The sequence below is a fragment of the Salvelinus sp. IW2-2015 genome, linkage group LG16 (genome assembly GCF_002910315.2).
Source record: "Salvelinus sp. IW2-2015 linkage group LG16, ASM291031v2, whole genome shotgun sequence".
Lineage (NCBI taxonomy): Eukaryota > Metazoa > Chordata > Actinopteri > Salmoniformes > Salmonidae > Salvelinus > Salvelinus sp. IW2-2015.
Window position 1 is genome coordinate 23,474,579 of NC_036856.1, and position 18,397 is coordinate 23,492,975.

General features: G+C 43.3%; 1 protein-coding gene and 1 pseudogene across 1 annotated transcript; one reads left to right on the forward strand and one right to left on the reverse strand.

Annotated features, from left to right (window-relative positions):
- Nucleotides 1-2,049: 2,049 nt before the first annotated feature.
- LOC111976106 (peroxiredoxin-6-like) lies at nucleotides 2,050-12,306 on the reverse strand (annotated as a pseudogene).
- A 958-nt stretch (nucleotides 12,307-13,264) lies between these two features.
- On the forward strand, nucleotides 13,265-18,396 carry LOC111975310 (polyisoprenoid diphosphate/phosphate phosphohydrolase PLPP6-like). The gene is made up of 2 exons (XM_024003519.2): nucleotides 13,265-13,943; nucleotides 17,791-18,396. The coding sequence occupies exons 1-2, from the start codon at nucleotides 13,451-13,453 to the stop codon at nucleotides 18,159-18,161; spliced, it is 864 nt and encodes a 287-aa protein (XP_023859287.1). The 5' UTR covers nucleotides 13,265-13,450; the 3' UTR covers nucleotides 18,162-18,396.
- The last annotated feature ends 1 nt before the right edge of the window (nucleotide 18,397 follows it).

The following is an 18,397-nucleotide window of genomic DNA, read 5'->3' on the forward strand; positions in this document are numbered from 1 at the left end:
TATGCATGTACTGTTGCCCCAGTTAGTCAACTGTTGCACCATTGCCATCTAGAGGATACACCATGTAAGGAAAGGCTTACTGTCCATACACACCCCTTCTCAGAACAGTCAGGATCTAGAAGACTTTGGTAATACAGAGACAGGCGATTCCATGCGCTCGCCGGTACTTGGGACTATCCTGACAGTGTGCACTAGATCAGAGCATGTAGTTATCAGGAGCAAGTAAAAATAATGTAGTATAAGGGACTGGTTAACTGTATTGCACTTAAACTTTGTGGGAATGGCAGTGGAGATGAGTGGAGTAGAACTGTGAAAAGATGCCATGCTCTCTGATTCGCAGTGTCCTGGCAACAGGAACGGTCAAGGGGCATGGCCTAAGTCTTCAAAGACATTCTATCATTCTGCACACAAATGGAACCCCCTCCTCTTTGTCCTTGGAGTTCAGCAGGAAATATCATCCTTGGCAGCGAGTGTCCTCTATGGGTGTGTGTGCGTGTGTTCAGGCCTCTGGGTCCTTTACAGTACTATGCTCTGTGGGTTGAATACCTTTGTTAGGTAACACACACACACCATGGCAGTTAGAACACTTGATCAGGTTCACATGTCAATTATTAACTAGAGTTCCTCTCATGCCACACTGAAAGCTACTTTCCCAGTCAGTATTTTCCTGGACTTATATACAGTATATAATAACTCAATTTCAAATGGTTATTCACTATTCTCTATTCTCCATCTGGTTCCAGAAAACAAAGTATTGCCAGTCAGTGAGTTCTAAACTGTTACATCTCAGACTAAAAACAGAGCCAAACTCAAGTTGACTGTAGCCAACTATGGCTCTGAAATCCTCCTTTACATTAGTGGATGTGCTGCCATCTGCTGGTAAAACAGTAAAGCATTGGAGGGTTTCAGCAGTGTGTCAGTGTAACAGTCTAGCTTCCGTCCCTCTCCTCGCCCCTACCTGGGCTTGAACCAGGGACCCTCTGCACACATCGACAACTGACACCCACGAAGCATCGTTACCCATCGTGCCACAAAAGCCACGGCCCTTGCAGTGCATGGGGAACAACTACTTCAAGGTCTCAGAGCCAGTGACGTCACCGATTGAAACTCTATTAGCACGCACCACCGCTAACTAGCTAGCCATTTCACATCGGTTACACTAGCAACAGCTCTAGATCAGTGGTTTCCTATCTTTTAGGGTGCTTGGACCCAACTAAAGCTTCTGGTCTTTATTGTGACTCAAGTACCTAACCAAATTCATGTTTCCATGCATAACTCAGTATTGCGCTGTGACCCAGGAGGACCCACTAGTAGGGGTGGGCAATTCCAGTCCTCAAGGGACTGATTGGTGTCACAGTTTAGCCCCAGCCCCAGCTAACACACCTGACTCCAATAATCACCTAATCAGTTTAGAATGCAATTTGATTAATCAGCTGTGTTTGCTAGGGATGGAGAAAAAGTGTGACACCAATCAGGCCCTCAAGGACTGGAGTTGTCCCCCTCTGCAGAGACCCAACCCATAATTTAGGCACCAGTGCCCTACAGGAATAATAGCCCACAGACTATACACTACAACAGGACTTTAGCCTGTGGGTGGACGGTGTGTTCAATCTTATCCAGCCTCTATCAAAAACACTTAAATAACTGTCTGTTATTTTCTAAGGCCTCGGTACTCCATCTGATACAATCATTACAGGAGGTAATTCAGAGTAAAGGACTGGGCCTGTTTGTATACTGGTCAAATGGATCCTTCCTTGAGGTCATCAATGGTCTGTAGGAGATTAGATAAGTGATCAAGTGAAAGCAAAGTTACTATTCAGTTACCGGAAAGAAGGATGCCTTCCCCAAGTACTGAAGCAGACAAACAAAAAGGTGGGATGGGTCCGCAATCATATGTTGCATAAAGCTTACTTCAATTTTATTCATTTTTAGTGTTTTCACTGCATCACAGATAGTGTACACAGACATTTCAGCTTTGCAGCCTTTTTCAGTGTGTAGGTACAAATCTTTTTAATTCAAAACAACATTTGTAGTGAACACAGGTGAGCACCAGGTGCTTCTAATCAGGGTTGCCTGTAACGGCTGTCGTCGGTGGAAGAAGGTGAGGACCAAGGTGCAGCGTGGTAAGTGTTCATGATGTTTAATAATCATCAAAACTGAATAACAAAATAACAAAGAAACAACCGAAAACAGTTCTGTCTGGTGCAGACACACAAAGACTGAAAATAACCACCCACAAAACCCAACAGAAAACAGGCTACCTAAATACGGTTCCCAATCAGAGACAATGACTAACACCTGCCTCTGATTGAGAACCATATCAGGCCAAACAAGAAAACCAACACAGAAACACAAAACATAGATAACCCACCCAACTCACTCCCTGACCACACTAAAACAAAGAAAATACAAAAGAACTATGGTCACAACGTGACATTGCCACTCATCTGCCAAGCAGGGATGTGGCTTCTCTGGTCTACCTGTATACAAGTTAGTCACAAAGAAATACTGAATTATAGGTTATGGGAGCAGGCATGAAGGGGCAATTGAGAGCATCAGGAGTGAACCATTCATGAATCAATTGCCTTACGTGTCTGCTCACTTGGATACATTACATCAATCCATGAGATTGCTTGATTTCCTTTGTGGTAAGCTCATGGCTTCTCTTTGGAGTCATTTAACTAAGTATTGAAGCAGACCTGTATTGTACCCAGTTCAACATGGCTTTCCAACTTCACCACCAAAAACACACACCCCACAGTGGTCGTTACAAACGTGTGTTTATTGGGGTAGTAAGGCACTGTACAATGATACGGACATTAAAGCCCTACTTTGATTAGTGCATCTAAAACATACAAGATTGTCAACTATGAAAAGTCACAAAATAACTGGATGGGTAGCAGTGGATACTCTTGCAGTGGGCCTATCTGTGCCGCAGCTTTTCTTGAGTGGACAGCTTGATGAAAGTGTGTGACCTCACTTACACAGAGTGCGGTGAGGGGCATGCCATCCTTGTCAATCTCATCAGGGTTCAGCATGCCCAGCTGAACAGAGCTCCCTCATCATCAGCGATGATGGGGAAGGGCAGGGGAGAGCACCCACTCTCACTGTTAAACGCCATCACATCCTACAGACAGAGAGAGGTTAGAGTTCAGGTTAGAGTTCAGCAATGATGGGGAAAGGCAGGGGACCGTATCTCCTTTAGTGGCTCCGATTTCGATCATTTAAATCTTTACAGACTTCATCACTGCTAGTAGAGTAAAAGTGTCCTTTCTTTGCTCAGTAACTCACTCATGTAATCCTGGTGTGAACTACAAACAGAAACTGACTGTATCTGTAGTATAATCTACAGAACTAGTCTGAAATGTAAACTATAGAACCTGACACTCCGCTCTTTCAGACACATCAACATTAGGGTGACTGGGTTAGAGCAGGTTGTGGCCAGAGTCCATGTTTTTATTTTCAAGTGTTAAAATGGTGGAGAAAGTTCCTGTTCACAGCAGCAGTATAAATAGCAGTAGAATGGCTGGACATCAGATGAAATTAATACTGTTCCTCATTGTGGGAAGGAAGGCTGCTATTAGTCACAAGTTTACAGAAATGTGTGTGTTGGTAGATGGTGTGGGGCAAGTGGTTTTCACAGGACAGATTTTCACTACGTAGTTAGTTCACTTTTCTTCCCAAAAACTTGTTGTTGCGAACTTTGGAAGACGGCGGTGGTGTTGCTGTAACCTAGCAACCTATCCATATGGCCCATCACCAATACCCCAGTGTAAGATTTGATAACTTGGCAGGCCAGAGGAAATCTTTCCCTGTTGGACCTGAGAGAGGCTTTGGCGGGAGGAGGTGAAATGTTTAGGACCTTGCCGATAGAAATGTAATGAATAGAGCTAACATTATTCCCTGTTCTACATGACAGACAAACAAACATGTTCTACACAATATATTTTTGTAAAGAAATGGCCATCTGTGAATGCAGTTGAGCCAGAGTAACAGCTGTGCAGACTAAACCAGTCTCAGGGGATTACACAGGGTGTGTGCATGTAATATTGATTTAGACATGGCTGACAGTGTTACAATATGGTAGTAAATCTGTGAGAGAGATTATTGTAGTCCATATTGTAGTTAGGCAATGTGCTCTACATTTTAACCACTTAGGCAATGGATGCAGAGAGACAGGTAGAGGCAAACCTTGCTCCAGGCAAGATGGTCGGCCACGCTGTCGATGGACAGAGCGATCATCTTGACGTTGCGTTTCTTAAACTCATCGCTGATCTTGGCAGCACAGGCCAGCTTTGTGGTACACACTGGAGTAAAGTCCTGGGGGTGGGAGGACAGGACTCCCCATCTGGAGGAGAGAAGCTATCAGTAGGTCTCAAGACAGAGGAGAGGAAATACCAGTCTGCTCTCCATATGCTCTGCAGCCAGAGAGCAACAAGTGGGTAGGGGTGGGAACAGACTCAGGCCTAAAACATTACACAGTGTTCGTGTTTCACTTTAGCCGTTAACACGTCGGACTACGTAAGGGAAGGTGGATGGAAAGACTGAAAATTATGTGACCAGTCTCTGGAATATGTGGTTGACCAATGATGCAACAGTGTGTGGAGTGTGTAAGTGTGAAGAAAATAACAGGACAACTTGTGGTACTGGTAACAAATGCTTCATAGAACCACACCTTTTTAGTATCATATTACATCAAAACAGTAATTGTGACCACTGTCTGATGTTTTTAACTGAAGTACCACAATTTACACATCATTCTGTATTCAGTGTTGGGGAGTAGTGAACTACATGTAGTTTAACTAGTAATTTAATTACATTTTGAGGTAACTTGGTAGTTGAATTAAATTTTGGTAGTGTTTTCAGTAGTTAATTGCTTTTTTGCCATGTAGCGGTGTAGTTAACTACAAGCTACTTTTTTGGCAACAGAACTGCCCAATTCTCACTGCGTTTAAAATAGGCTAAATTACACATTGACTCCTAACGCTAAAAAGAAAAAGGTTCTTGAGGGGTTCTTTGTTAGGGGTGAATGTGATGTGTAACCATTTTCACCAAATGTTTATTTGCATATCAGGAAGGGTTCTTTGCTGCTGAGATGGTTGTAAAGAACTGTCCTTTACTTCTCCACCACATTTTCCTTTATGCAATGAAATGGTGCACTTAAAAAGTTCCTATAATTTTACAGTACACTACAGGCTACTGGTTGCAATCAAAGTAAGGTAAACAACAAGTTACTGCATTTTGTGTATTTGTGCCAACCGTCGGTGGAAGTGTTGTACCAGTTTAGGTGGTTGATGGTTGTTGTCAAAGGTTGAGCACTTATTTCAACACTCAATTCTGCTATCTTTATAAGAGCATATGACAACGAGCTGCACTGATAAGAGGTTAGTGTGCATTTCACAGAAACTTAATGGCAGTTAGTTGCCTGTAGGTTGCTATGAATTTTGTGTTACCTAACTGGCAACTAGCCGTCAATCCATACACCTGACAGGTGTGGCATATCAAGAAGCTGATTAAACAGTATGATCATTACACAGGTGCACCTTGTGCTGGGGGCAATAAGAGGCCACTCTAAAATGTGCAGTTGTCACAACACAATGCCACAGATGTCTAAAGTTTTGAAAGCGTGCAATTGGCTAATGACAGCAGGAATGTCCACCAGAGCTGTTGCCAGAGAAATTAATGTTAATTTCTCTACCATAAGCCGCCTCCAACGTCATTTTAGAGAATTTGGCAGTATGTACAACTGGCTTCACAAACGTAGACCACGTGTATGGCGTCGTGTGGTGTATGGCGTCGTGTGGGTGAACGGTTTGCTGATGTCAACATTGTGAACATAGTGCCCCATGGTGGCGGTGGAATTATGGTATGGGCAGGTATAAGATACGGACAATGAACACAATTGCATTTTATCGAAGGCAATTTGAATGCACAAAAATGCAGTGACATTTTTTTAAGGCATCTGTCACCAGATGCATATCCGTATTCCCAGTTATGTGAAATCCATAGAATAGGGCCTAATGAATTTATTTCAATTGACTGATTTCCTCATGAACTGTAATTCAGTAAAATCCTTAGAATTGTTGCATGTTGCATTTATTTTTGTTCAGTATACATATCTACTTCGTACCCCTGCACATCGACTAGATACTGGTACCCTGAGTATGCAGCCAAATTATTGTTACGCATTGTGTATTTATTACTTTTATATTTTATTTCACTCTGCGTTGTTGGGAAGGGCCCGTAAGTAGGCATTATACAGTTAGTCAACTTCTGTTCTTTACAAAGCATGTGACAAATACAATTTGATCTCTCCATCATTACAAGAATATCATCAATATTCCTTGACCATGCCAATTTACAATCTAATAGAGCGTAAAGTGTCAAGGTCAAGGCATATTGATCATATTCTTGTAAAGATGGAGAGATGTCTGTCTGTGATAAAGAGATGCCCTGCTTTTTTTTAACACCACAGTCGACCAAACAGGTCCTGCAAGCTCTGATTTTATTACATATTGACTATGCCCGGTTAAATGTTGAGGAGCTGCAAAAAGGAGCTGCATTTGGCACAGAATAGGGCAGCACGTCATTGTGACACAAGGGTTGATATCAACAAGAAGCATGCCCGTCTCACTAAAGTAGAAGGATTGACTGCATCACTTCTTGTTTTTATGAAAATTCCACATTGTCTGTATAATCAAATAACATACAGTTCTGACAGACATACGTACCCCACAAGAATGCCACCAGTGGTCTTGTCACAAGTCCAAAAGAAATTCAAGGCAATGCACAGTATTGTATAAAGCCATGATTACATGGAACGCCCTTCCATATCATATTACCCAATAAAATAGCAAAATCTGCTTTAAAAAAAATTATAACACCTCACGTCACAACGCCTCTCCCCTACATGGGCAGCACCATTGAGGCCATCTCCATTTTAAAGTGTCAATTTACTTCACGATTGGCCCTGATGACCCAGTTGGACATGACTCCAACCGGGTCATCAGCCAATGAAGATGAAAGTCCCACCCAGTTGAACACAAAAAAAATGGTGGAAGCCCTCAATGGCTTGATGCAGCTAAGAGGGGTTACTTTACTGATAAAATCATTGATACCAAAAATTACCCTTTTAAGGTCATTTAAGGAACTAGGCAATAGTAGTACTACCAAAAACAAACTAAACAGTATTGGACTGGACTCTTTTTCTTTTGCAAAGGTAGCAACAGCCAAAGTAGCCAGTATGCTAGCAGAGCTTAAATGCTCCAAAGCTACAGGACTACAAAGTTTCTTAGAGATTCTGCTGAGCAAATTGCCTCATGTATTAAGCATATCGTCAATCTCTCTCTTGAACATGGCATCTTTCCTAGGGACATGAAACAATCGAAAGTTATACCTCTGTATAAGAAGGGGATAAAGTCTGACCCTGGGAATTATAGGCCTGTATCAGTGGCGGTCAGTGCCTTCTATGAGGAGGGAGAACAGTAATTTTTTTCTTCCCATGAGCCTTGTTGGATGACTGTCATTCATATTACACTCACCCAGTTCAATGTAACATCGATTGGTTTAGGCTACTACATGATACTCAAGTTATCCCAACACACATCATGAGGTTGCTACAACCTAGCCCATGAATAAAAGTTTACAATGTAGGTGCACACATGTCTAGAGAAATTTGAGATGAGACAGTGACACATGGACAGACCGTGACACATTCAATACCGCCTCTCTTGCCTGCATCTAGCTTATCTAGGGTGTAATCATTAGTCCAACAGTTGCAAATGAGATTTTATATTGGACAAAATCAGATATTTTCATCCCCGTTTCGTTGGCTTCCGTTTAAGAAACGTTGTTCAACAGAATCGACGGAATGAATACACCCCTGATCATAGCAGCCACGTTGTATTCCTTCTTGCCTCTATGCGCTCTCCTGCTCTCACCTTTCCCCTTCGTTTGTGGACTTCAATGAACATCACATCAGCTTTATGTGACCAGGCGAAAAAAACTTTCCAAGCCAAACCACTACACACAGCCTACATTGTTGTCCCCATATTAGCTAATGTAACGTCCTAGTCAACATAGCTAATAGAACTAATGCATTAGTCATTGTAAATAAGAATGTTCTTAACAGACTTGCCTAGTTAAATAAAAATTATAATTTGTAAACCCACCACAATCAGTAACGCTACAGTGTATAGTCAGTAAGCAGTTAGACCGGCGGCCCCGGTGGCAATAATTTAATAAAACCAAAAGCTTACTTTGACTTGAAAGAGTTCAAGTGTTGTGTTGGATAGTCATTGCCAGCTAGCTAACATCGTATCCCTCTGTTTGAGCCAGGTGTTTGAGTAACTAAACTAGCCAGCTGCATTTGCTAGCTAAGTAAGTGAAACTGAAAATAAAATACAAAATCTCTTGCTTCTCCTTCATTTTTGAAGAAATGAATTTGTTAAAAACTGTTGTATTTCTCTCTTTGAGTCAACTACTCAGCCCATTTTATGCACTGCAGTGCTAGATAGCTGTAGCTTATGCTTTCAGTACTAGATTCATTCTCTGATCCTTTGATTTCATGTCAGTTCATGCTGTAAAAGCTCTGATAGGTTGGAGGACGTCCTGTGTAAGTCTATGGAGGGGGTGAGAACCAAGAGCCTCCTAGGTTTTGTATTGAAGTCAATGTACCAAGAGGATGGAAGCTAGCTGACCTCCGGCTACATCATGCTGCTACCCTACAGAGTGTTGTTGAGGCTACTGTAGACCTTCATTGCAAAACAGTGTCTTTTAATAAATTATTTGGTGACGTGAATATATTTAGTCTAGTTTTCAATGTTTTACCATTTTTAATTTGAAGAAACTCAGTGAGGATGGTCCTCCCCTTCCTCTGAGGAGCCTCCACTGGCCTGTATCTATCCTCAGTATAACATCAAAGATCCTGGAAAGAGTTGACATGAGCAAATGTATGAATGTCAACCAAGTCTAATGTGTGATTTTCAGTCGGGTTTGTCTACTTTACTTGACTGACTTCATCAGGAAAGAGATTGATGAGGGAAATATCTGTGGAATGGTACTGCTTGACCTACAGAAGGTTAACCACTGTCTCCCAATCTCCAAACTGGAAAGGGAGATAGCAAGTGGTAGAGGTTAATGGTTCACTGTCTAAGGCAAAACCAATGAGTTGTGGCATTCCGCAGGGGAGCGTGATTGGGTCTCTTCTGTTTTTACTGTATAAAAAATGTGTGTTCTTGCCATCTTTTCCTTTATGCAGATGACTCTACACTTCTGGTGTCTCACAAAAGTAAAACTATGTTGGAGAGCATACTTAGCACAGAGCTTACTAACATTAGCAAATGGCTTTGAGCTAATACGCCATCTCTGCACTTAGGTAAATCGGAGGCAATTTTTGGGGGGTTCAGACCTAAATTGTGTAGGTCCTCTGAAATCAGAGTGGAGTTAGGAGGTGAGGTGCAGACTACTAAAACCTCTGTTAGCTACCTTGTATGTATCCTCTATGGAAACTTGGGAGGTGTGAGCATGGCCACTAAAGTGCTTGGGAAGGTTAATGCCAGGACTAAGTTTTTGGCTAGAAAGTCCAAGCTGCATGATAAGAACTCCATGAGAGTGCCAGCCACTGCCCTAATTCAATGCCATTTTGACTACTCTAGTACTTCCTGGTTTGGGGGCTTATCTAAGCTTCTGAAGGGGAAGCTCGAGCTAGCCCAGAATAAACTGATCAGGGTAGTATTGAAGGTGAGTCTACGTACTCACATAGACAGGAGCAGCTTTCAGGAACTCAACTGGCTGCCTGTTGAGGGTGTCTCAGATTAGACTGGGTTAGGTTTACAGGAATATTTATGGTTCTGCACCGAGATATCTAAGTGATTACTTTCCCCATGCTGAAGATGCACACAATCACAGCACCTGATCAGGTGTTCCTAATGTGTGCTTATACACATTCAGGAGTAATGCTGGGAAGGTACTTTCTTGTATACTGGAGCCTCAGAGTGGAATGAGTTGCCTCTGCCCACAAAAACGACATCATCTCTGCAAAGCTTTAAGAATAAAGTAAAAAACTGCCCATATGAATGTACCCTACGATGTAACTGCAATGATGAGATAGTTGTTCTTTGTTTTTATGTTTTATTATCTTGCTGTCATACTGTGTTCAACAGTGTTCAATCTTGCCTAGCCGTCTTGTTTCAAGAGGACCACAATGGAAATAAGTCCCAGACTTTGTCATATCCTTGATGATTTTGCTTAAGCTTTTTCAAGTTGTGTGTGCTTGTTTTTTTGTTTTTTTAAATGGTCGGATTAATAAACCTAACAAAAGAAAAATACTTTGGATGGTCACCTGGCTCGGAGACAAAAGCCAATTGAAGCACTGAGACACACACCCCTAAACAATGGCAACCTTGTCTGGTCAGTCACACACTCTCAGTGCAGGCTGGTTTAACATACTGGTGCTATTGTGTTCCTCTAAACAGTTTTACCGATAAATGAAGGAGGGGGCACCTGGATATAGGTGCACACACATCTACATGCTCACGTCACAACGACTAAATTTAAATGGGATGTTGTTGCAGAAAGAATTTCAATGTATAGGGCTAGCCTAGAAAAAACATGCCTCTCTATTTTCACATGGCGCGGCAGGTAGCATAACGGTTAAGAGCAGTGGGCCAGTAACTGAAAGGTCACTGGTTCGAATCCCTGCGCCGACTAAGTGAAAAATCTGTTGATGTGCCCTTGAGCAAAGCACTTATCCCTAACTGCTTCTGTAAGTCACTCTGGAAAATACTGTCTGCTACAGCCAGCATACCCCACTGCTGGCTGGCCTCTGAAGCTAAGCAGGGTTGTCCCTAGATGGGAGACCAGGTGGTGTTGGAGGCCCAATAGGAGGCACTCTTTCCTCTGGTCTAAAAATAAATATCCCGATGCTGCAGGGCAGTGATTGGGGACATTGCCGTGTGTTGAAGAAGTCTTTTGGATGGGATGTTAAACAGGTGTCCTTACTGTGTGGATCCCATGGATCTTAAGGGCATTAACCCCAGTGTCCTGGCTAAATTCCCAATCTGGAACTCATACCATCATGGCCACCTAATCAGTTCCAGCTTCCAACAGGCTCCTTCATCCCCCTCCTCTCCCCTGTAACTATTCCCCAGGTTGCTATAAATGAGAATGTGTTCTCAGTCAATGTACCTTGTAAAATAAGGAAAGATTTATTTTTTTTGTATGTACAGCTGTCAATTATTCACTTTTTAGTGTGACAGCAGCTGAAAGTCTCTCCTAAGGTTAACCTTCTATAAAGGCTCAGGTCAAGAGCGTATACGTTCAAAACAGGACGTATTTATATCAAAATCAATCAAATCTAATTCACGATTGACTGACATTTTAATAGGGATTGAGGTACAACATCTTTTGCGTGACCTCTAGCCTCCACGGTTTTAGGATCTGATATGGGATCAGCGTTCTCCACTTTCCATATGACCCCGAACCACGGATTTATATGTTAAAACTGAAACTGGTCCTGGGCCGGTGCTTAGCGTCTATGATTAGGCTACCATCATGATATGACACTTGCTTCCGTGTATTACCAATTTCACGCTGATGTCGTGGCAATGAGCATGCAGCCAAGTATATTTGTTTATTGTCTGTATGTCAAATGTTATACAAACACACCATCAGTGAATTAGGCTACTGATTATGCAATTGATGAGTCTGCTGCAGATACAAAATAACAGTTGAGGTACAGGTAGGCTACCGAAGATCATCACACCGACTTGTTTAGCCTACAACAGGTAGCACTTCCTAGTTTCCTAGGAAGTCATGGAATTTGATCTTCCCGATGGTTGTCTCGGCTTCGAAGTTGGGGAATTCGTCTCCTAGCAGTATCCCAGGCATGGTCCTCTCTCAGTGGCGAGGAGATGTGAAGGAGAAGTTGGTGGGGGTTATATTGTTTCCACTAGTTACAACAGCCACAAAGTCAAAATTGGCTATATCGTAAAAACGTTTTGGTCTTAATTTAAGGTTATGGCTAAGCTAATGTTAAAATAACATTTTAATAATATAAATTGTAGAAATAGTTGGAATTAATGACTTTGTGGCTGTAGTAGGTTATAGGCTAGGTAACCTAATGTAGCAGACATAAAATATGCTCTGGCTCATAGAGATAGATAGATGGAGGACTCATCTTTGTATCTGTGCCATTTATAGCATCAGTGACTGCATGGGCAGCGCCAGTGAGGCAATCTCCATTTTGAAGTAGTCCATTTTCTTCTTCACGATTGGTTGATCCCTCCTGATAACCCAGTTGGACATGACTCCAACCGGGTCACTAGAAAGGATCAGCTAATGAAGTTGGTAGTCCCACTCAGTTGACTACATAAAAATGGTGAAAGCCCTAAATGGCGATGCCCATGCTAATACGGCCTTTTGGCTCTATGTCTAGGCCAGGGTTTCCCAAACTCGATCATGGGGCTGCTCCTGGGAGCACGTTTTGTTTTTTGCCTTAGCACTACACAGCTGATTCAAATAATTAAAGCTTGATTATGAGTTGGTTATTTGAATCAGCTGTGTAGTGCTAGGGCAAAAACCAAAACGTGCACCCAGTAGGGGATCCAGGACCGAGTTTGGGAAACCCTGGTCTATACACATGGCCCTGAATGAATGGACAACAGAAGAGAGAGTTACAAGTATGTAAAATCCCCCAGCAATCAGAGCAGCGATCTCACTGAGGCAGAGGTGACTAGTGTAAATTTCAAAATGCTTCCTTTTTATATAAAGACATTTTGATTAAGATTACTAGCTAGCCCTAATAGAAAGATGTATTGCAGTCAATGCACTCTAAGCTTAGCCTATTGGCATAGCCGTGGGAGGTAGGGGTGTTGCAGCACATCTTGAAAAATCATTTTTTTAAATATATATATATTAATAAATAAAATAAAATGTTGTCCCCCCCACAAAAGTAGTGCACTGGGCCTATACTATTCCTGTATTAGTGACCAATTTAGCCGTATGTAGAGAGGGAAAAACAATTATTCCCCCATCCTCCTTGCCATTGGCGAATTTTAAAAAAAGTCCATGCACCTCCACTCCCAAACCTCTGCTTGCTGTTATGCCTATTGGCTCTTCAGTTTATTTTAGTAAATACTTTATTAACACTTATCTTAAAACGGCATTGTTGATTAATGGCTTGTAAGTAAGGCGCATGTGACAAATACAATTGGATTTGATTGAACATTCAATAACAGTGTTTTGTTCATAATTATACACATTTACAATAGTCAGGTAATTATTCAGTTTACCTCATTCGCAATCTTTCAACGAGAGCAAATCTCCCAGTGTGCTTTGCGCTAGGAAAAACAAAAATGGCGTTTCAGAAAAGTTGTTGAGGACGTAAGAGGAATTGTCACCTGTGAAGCGGTGACATAACACCTCATTTCAAACACAGAAACCGAACAAAATGCCTTCTCCTAAAGCCAAAAACAACGCCAATCGCAGTGGAGGTGGGAGCCCAGGTCTCAGCGGCAGCACCAATGGCAACGGACGCTACGAGTTCATGTCGCTGAACCGAACCCCTCCAGCCACTCTCTTCCAGCGGCAGGGCTCCGACCCAACCGCTGCAGCCAGACTGCGGGCCTCAGAGAGCCCTACCCGGCGAAGAGGCTCCGGGTCCTCCACCTCCTCCAACACAGGCATGCCCGAAGAGGACTGTATGCGGCTTAACCCTTCCTTTATCGGGATAGCCCTTAGCTCCCTCCTCGCCATAGACCTGTGGCTCTCCAAGCGGCTTGGCGTGTGTGCCTGTGAAGATTCATCCTGGGGCAGCATTCGACCATTGATGAAACTGATAGAAATTTCTGGACATGGAATACCATGGCTGGTTGGGACAGCCTACTGCCTGTATAAGGCTGACAGTGCCGCAGGACAGGAAATTATGTTCAATCTCTTCATGGGTAAATATGATAATGTCATATTAATGGGTTTATTGATAGTAATTCTGACAGGCAGCCTCCAGTGTAGAAAGCCGGAAGGCTCTGATTTAGATTTCTTCCATAGAAATAGAATTCAAATGTTAAGGTTACCACCACACCACCTATTGTAATTGTCATGCATCCCACCACTCATCCCTATCCCCGGCCTTTTTACAGCAGACACACACACACACAGAATGTTTGACTTGGTCATGAGGCTCATCGGAACTGAGTATCAGCACCTGAAGTATTCATCTGTTTGAGTTCCTGCACCTCATATAGAATATTAGCTGAACACTATTGAGGAGTTGCAGCACCTAAATATGAATGGTACCGGCACCTATTTCAGTACAAGTCAATGACTGCACACACAGACCACAAGGAGGATGCCATGCTTAATAATGAATGTCTATATTGGTGTTTTTATTAGATCAGTAGGTAGCCTACATATTTATAGTCTGTAGTGGCTCCTTTTCTCCCTCTCCTCCATTTGCAATGATGGTAGAAGATGAAAGCACATCCTTGGTAGGAATCACCCACCCTATTGTTTTTCACCCGTCTTGTGCTTTCAGATAAGTATCAGTACAGATTAGTCTGAGATGAGAGGAGGGAAGGATTTGGCACCTTATTCTAATTAGGCCTATCCTGCGTATGCCCCCTCATCTACCCATGCCTTACAGCAGACACACACACACTATTTCACCCCTCCCTTCACAATATTTTTTAAATTTTCTCTCTTTTTTTTCTTTCCTTTGGTGCCAGCTCCTTACCTGTAACGGTCATCCCTCGTTCATCCTGTGACCCATCTGTTTCTCTCCTTCACTCCTGTCCAGAGGCCATCCCTCTCTCCATCCCCTCATCTACTACTCTCTGCTCCACTCTTCACTCCTGTCCAGAGGCCATCCCTCTTCTCCATCCCCTCATCTACTACTCTCTGCTCCACTCTTCACTCCTGTCCAGAGGCCATCCCTCTCTCCATCCCCTCATCTACTACTCTCTGCTCCACTCTTCACTCCTGTCCAGAGGCCATCCCTCTCTCCATCCCCTCATCTACACTCTCTGCTCCACTCTTCACTCCTGTCCAGAGCCATCCCTCTCTCCATCCCCTCATCTACTACTCTCTGCTCCACTCTTCACTCCTGTCCAGAGGCCATCCCTCTCTCCATCCCCTCATCTATACTCTCTGCTCCACTCTCACTCCTGTCCAGAGGCCATCCCTCTCTCCATCCCCTCATCTACTACTCTCTGCTCCACTCTTCACTCCTGTCCAGAGGCCATCCCTCTCTCCATCCCCTCATCTACTACTCTCTGCTCCACTCTTCACTCTGTCCAGAGGCCATCCTCTCTCCATCCCCTCATCTACTACTCTCTGCTCCACTCTTCACTCCTGTCCAGAGGCCATCCCTCTCTCCATCCCCTCATCTACTACTCTCTGCTCCACTCTTCACAACAGTTCAGGCAAGGTGACACACAGTACAGTATTATAATTCCTTATGATTATGCGCCCTAGTGTATCTAGCACACTTAAGGCAATATTTTGGAGGCCTAATTCCAAGCATCTATCTTGAATACTACAGCACGGGGTGACTCATAATCAGCAGTCCCTGCGGTTATATCCACGGGGTGGGTGGGTTTAGGGTCATGAAATATTGTGTGGATGAAGGGCGGGTGGGTTGAATATAGAGAAAGCAATGCATTAAAAATCCACAAATGTATAATAATTTTGCAATTCATATCTATAGGCTACATTTGAGGTTTTTCTTGCATCGTTTTTATCTTCAATAATTGGGTAAGCCTATGCTTTAGGGCCTAACTACGCACACCAAATGCACGGCAATCACCAAATGCTTTTGGGAACATGGGCAGAAAAAGATAACGTCGATCCACTGAGGGAAAAGGGATAAGGTCGGAGTTGAATTCAATAAGAGAAAAGCTGTGAAATGGAGAGTTGAAAATAAAGAAAAGGGAGGGCCAGAACAGCAATGTTTGGGAAAGATTTGGTGAAGTGGTAAAAGAGCATGATACGCCTTCACCAAAGTTATGTTATGTGTGATGATTGTGAGGCGCTATACAAATTCGAGAGTCACAAGATGGGAACTTCAAATATGGCACATCAAGGAAACTGTAGCCTACTGTTCAGATGGGTTAAATTGAATAGTAACTGAAGTCTGAACCCTGAATATAAACTCTCACATAGCCTAATATAATATCAACTCCTGCAGAATTATACATTACTTTGCAGTAAAATGATACACCAAATGTACATTTTGACTCGAGCAAGAGTGGAGAAATATTTATTGATTTCAGCATCTTTAAAGAATGAATGTGCGGTTAGGGACAGTCTGTAAAGGTGCCATCTGTATCAGTGTCATAAAAGCTGATAGTATTTCAACCACAAAATATGCATCCAAGCCGAATTGAAATTTTATCAGAAACATGTTGGGTCGTTTTCACTGCTTTTAATTTCCCTAACTGGTCAAACTGATGTCATTAGAATATTTTGTACAGAAAGTCTTTTTGGTATTGAATTTTCTCCCCGGTCCCTAAATGGCTGCTGCACGAGAGAAGCAAAGCTGAAAGGGAACTTTACCAATGTCAACTAGAGTAAAGCATTCATCGATTTATGACATTATAGTGAGCAAGGGGTTTATTTTTTTCTTCTAGGGCATAATAAAAGAAGAGAATGTATCTCTTCGCATGTATCTAATTATAGATAAGTTGACTAACAAATATTCTACCAAAATGTCAGAAATTATAAGCAGAAACGTATCAAAATTAAGTATACATTTTTTTATCCCGTACCACCTGTCAAAAAATTGTTCTGCCGTCTCCGACTGTACAGAGCATTTTCTATCGGCCTATTTGCAGGTTAGGGTTGGCTGCAGGACTCAGAGTTTCACTTCATCACATAGTCAGGCGGTTGCGGATGGGTTATTAACAAATGCGTGTGAACAAACGGTTGACCCGCGCATCACTAGTAAACACGCACACACACTCTTCAGATGCTGGTGCCAGATTCTCTCACACACACACACTTACAATACTGATGCTAGAAATACACATCATGGGGGGGATCAGGCAGAGTGTGCCATCTCTTGTCGTCTCAATTCTTCCAACGCTATGAACAGTCAGACACTAGAAGAGACAGAGAATGTCCCCTGTTGGTGTGTAGTGGTGGTGTGGTCCTGGGGTGAAAGAGTGTCTGAATGTCTGCCTGTCTCACAGACAGAAAAATAAACAGACAGAGAGCGAGCGGTCCTCTGTGCAGTTTAAGTATTCACAAGGTTCAGCCTGAGCTAGAATCTACAGTACAGTAGCAGAGTGTGCCGGTACCACTCAGTCGGCAGAAGTCTGTTACTGTGTGACGCAAGCAGACGGGAGAGGCGGTCCCTGTTGTGTGACTGTGATGCAGCCAGAAGGGCTGGAGGAGCCAATGACAGCTGCTCCTTTACAGCCTAGATAAGGAGGAAAAGACTGCAGCTCTCTGTCTTTGTTTCTTTCTCTTTCCTCACACATCTTCTCTCTCTCCCTCCCTGGCAAAAGGCCAAAGCTGTTACTGAGCGTTTGTGTGGAGGTTCGGCTCAAACAGGCGTAGAGTTTGTTGTCTCATATACTGTGATAACATTATACGTTTGTGTGGGTGCAATGTGTATTGCTGCTAATACTATATGCTGGGTGTTAGTGTATTTGTTAGTGTGTGCATACATTTGTTTGTTTTGGTACTGTATACTGTTTACTGACTGGTCTGTTTGCCAACCATGTAATTGCTCTCATCTCTTTCCCCCTCTCTCTCATATCTCGCACCCCATTCTGCATCCTCTCCCCTCAGCTCTCATTCTTGACCTGATCCTGGTTGGCATCGTGAAAGCGGTCGTCCGTCGGCGCCGCCCATCCCACAACCGCATGGACATGTTCGCCACCTTCTCCGTGGACCGCTACTCCTTCCCCTCGGGGCACGCCACCCGGTCCGCCATGTGTGCCCGTTTCCTGCTGGCCCACTTGGTGCTGGCCGCCCCCCTGCGGGTGCTTGTGTTCCTGTGGTCTGGTCTGGTGGGGCTGAGCCGGGTGCTGCTGGGAAGACACAACATGACCGATGTGCTGTTTGGCTTCCTGATGGGCTACTGCCAGTACAACCTGGTGGAGATGCTCTGGGTATCATCGCTGGGTATGCAGGGGCTCCTGGGGCTCATCCAGGGGTGAGAGGATGGGAGGGTGTGGTAGGTGGGAGACAGACGCCCTGTCCCAATATGTATGAAACATTGACTGATCCTGTCCCATACTGACACTGTGGTCACTCATCATTGCCTGTTCAAGACAAACAACTACAATAAAGCCTACCACCCACCAACCATCCACCCATATGTAACTGCAATCAGAAGTACCTAGGAGCAGGGTGCTCTTCCATACTGTGATAAGAGAGAGAAAGTGTGTGTCAG

Excerpts from the sequence above, each read along its gene's own strand:
- LOC111975310 (XM_024003519.2), top strand. The coding sequence starts at position 13,451 with ATGCCTTCTCCTAAAGCCAAAAACAACGCCAATCGCAGTGGAGGTGGG. Across the intron at positions 13,944-17,790 it reads TATGTTCAATCTCTTCATGG|CTCTCATTCTTGACCTGATC; the intron begins GTAAATATGATA and ends CTCTCCCCTCAG.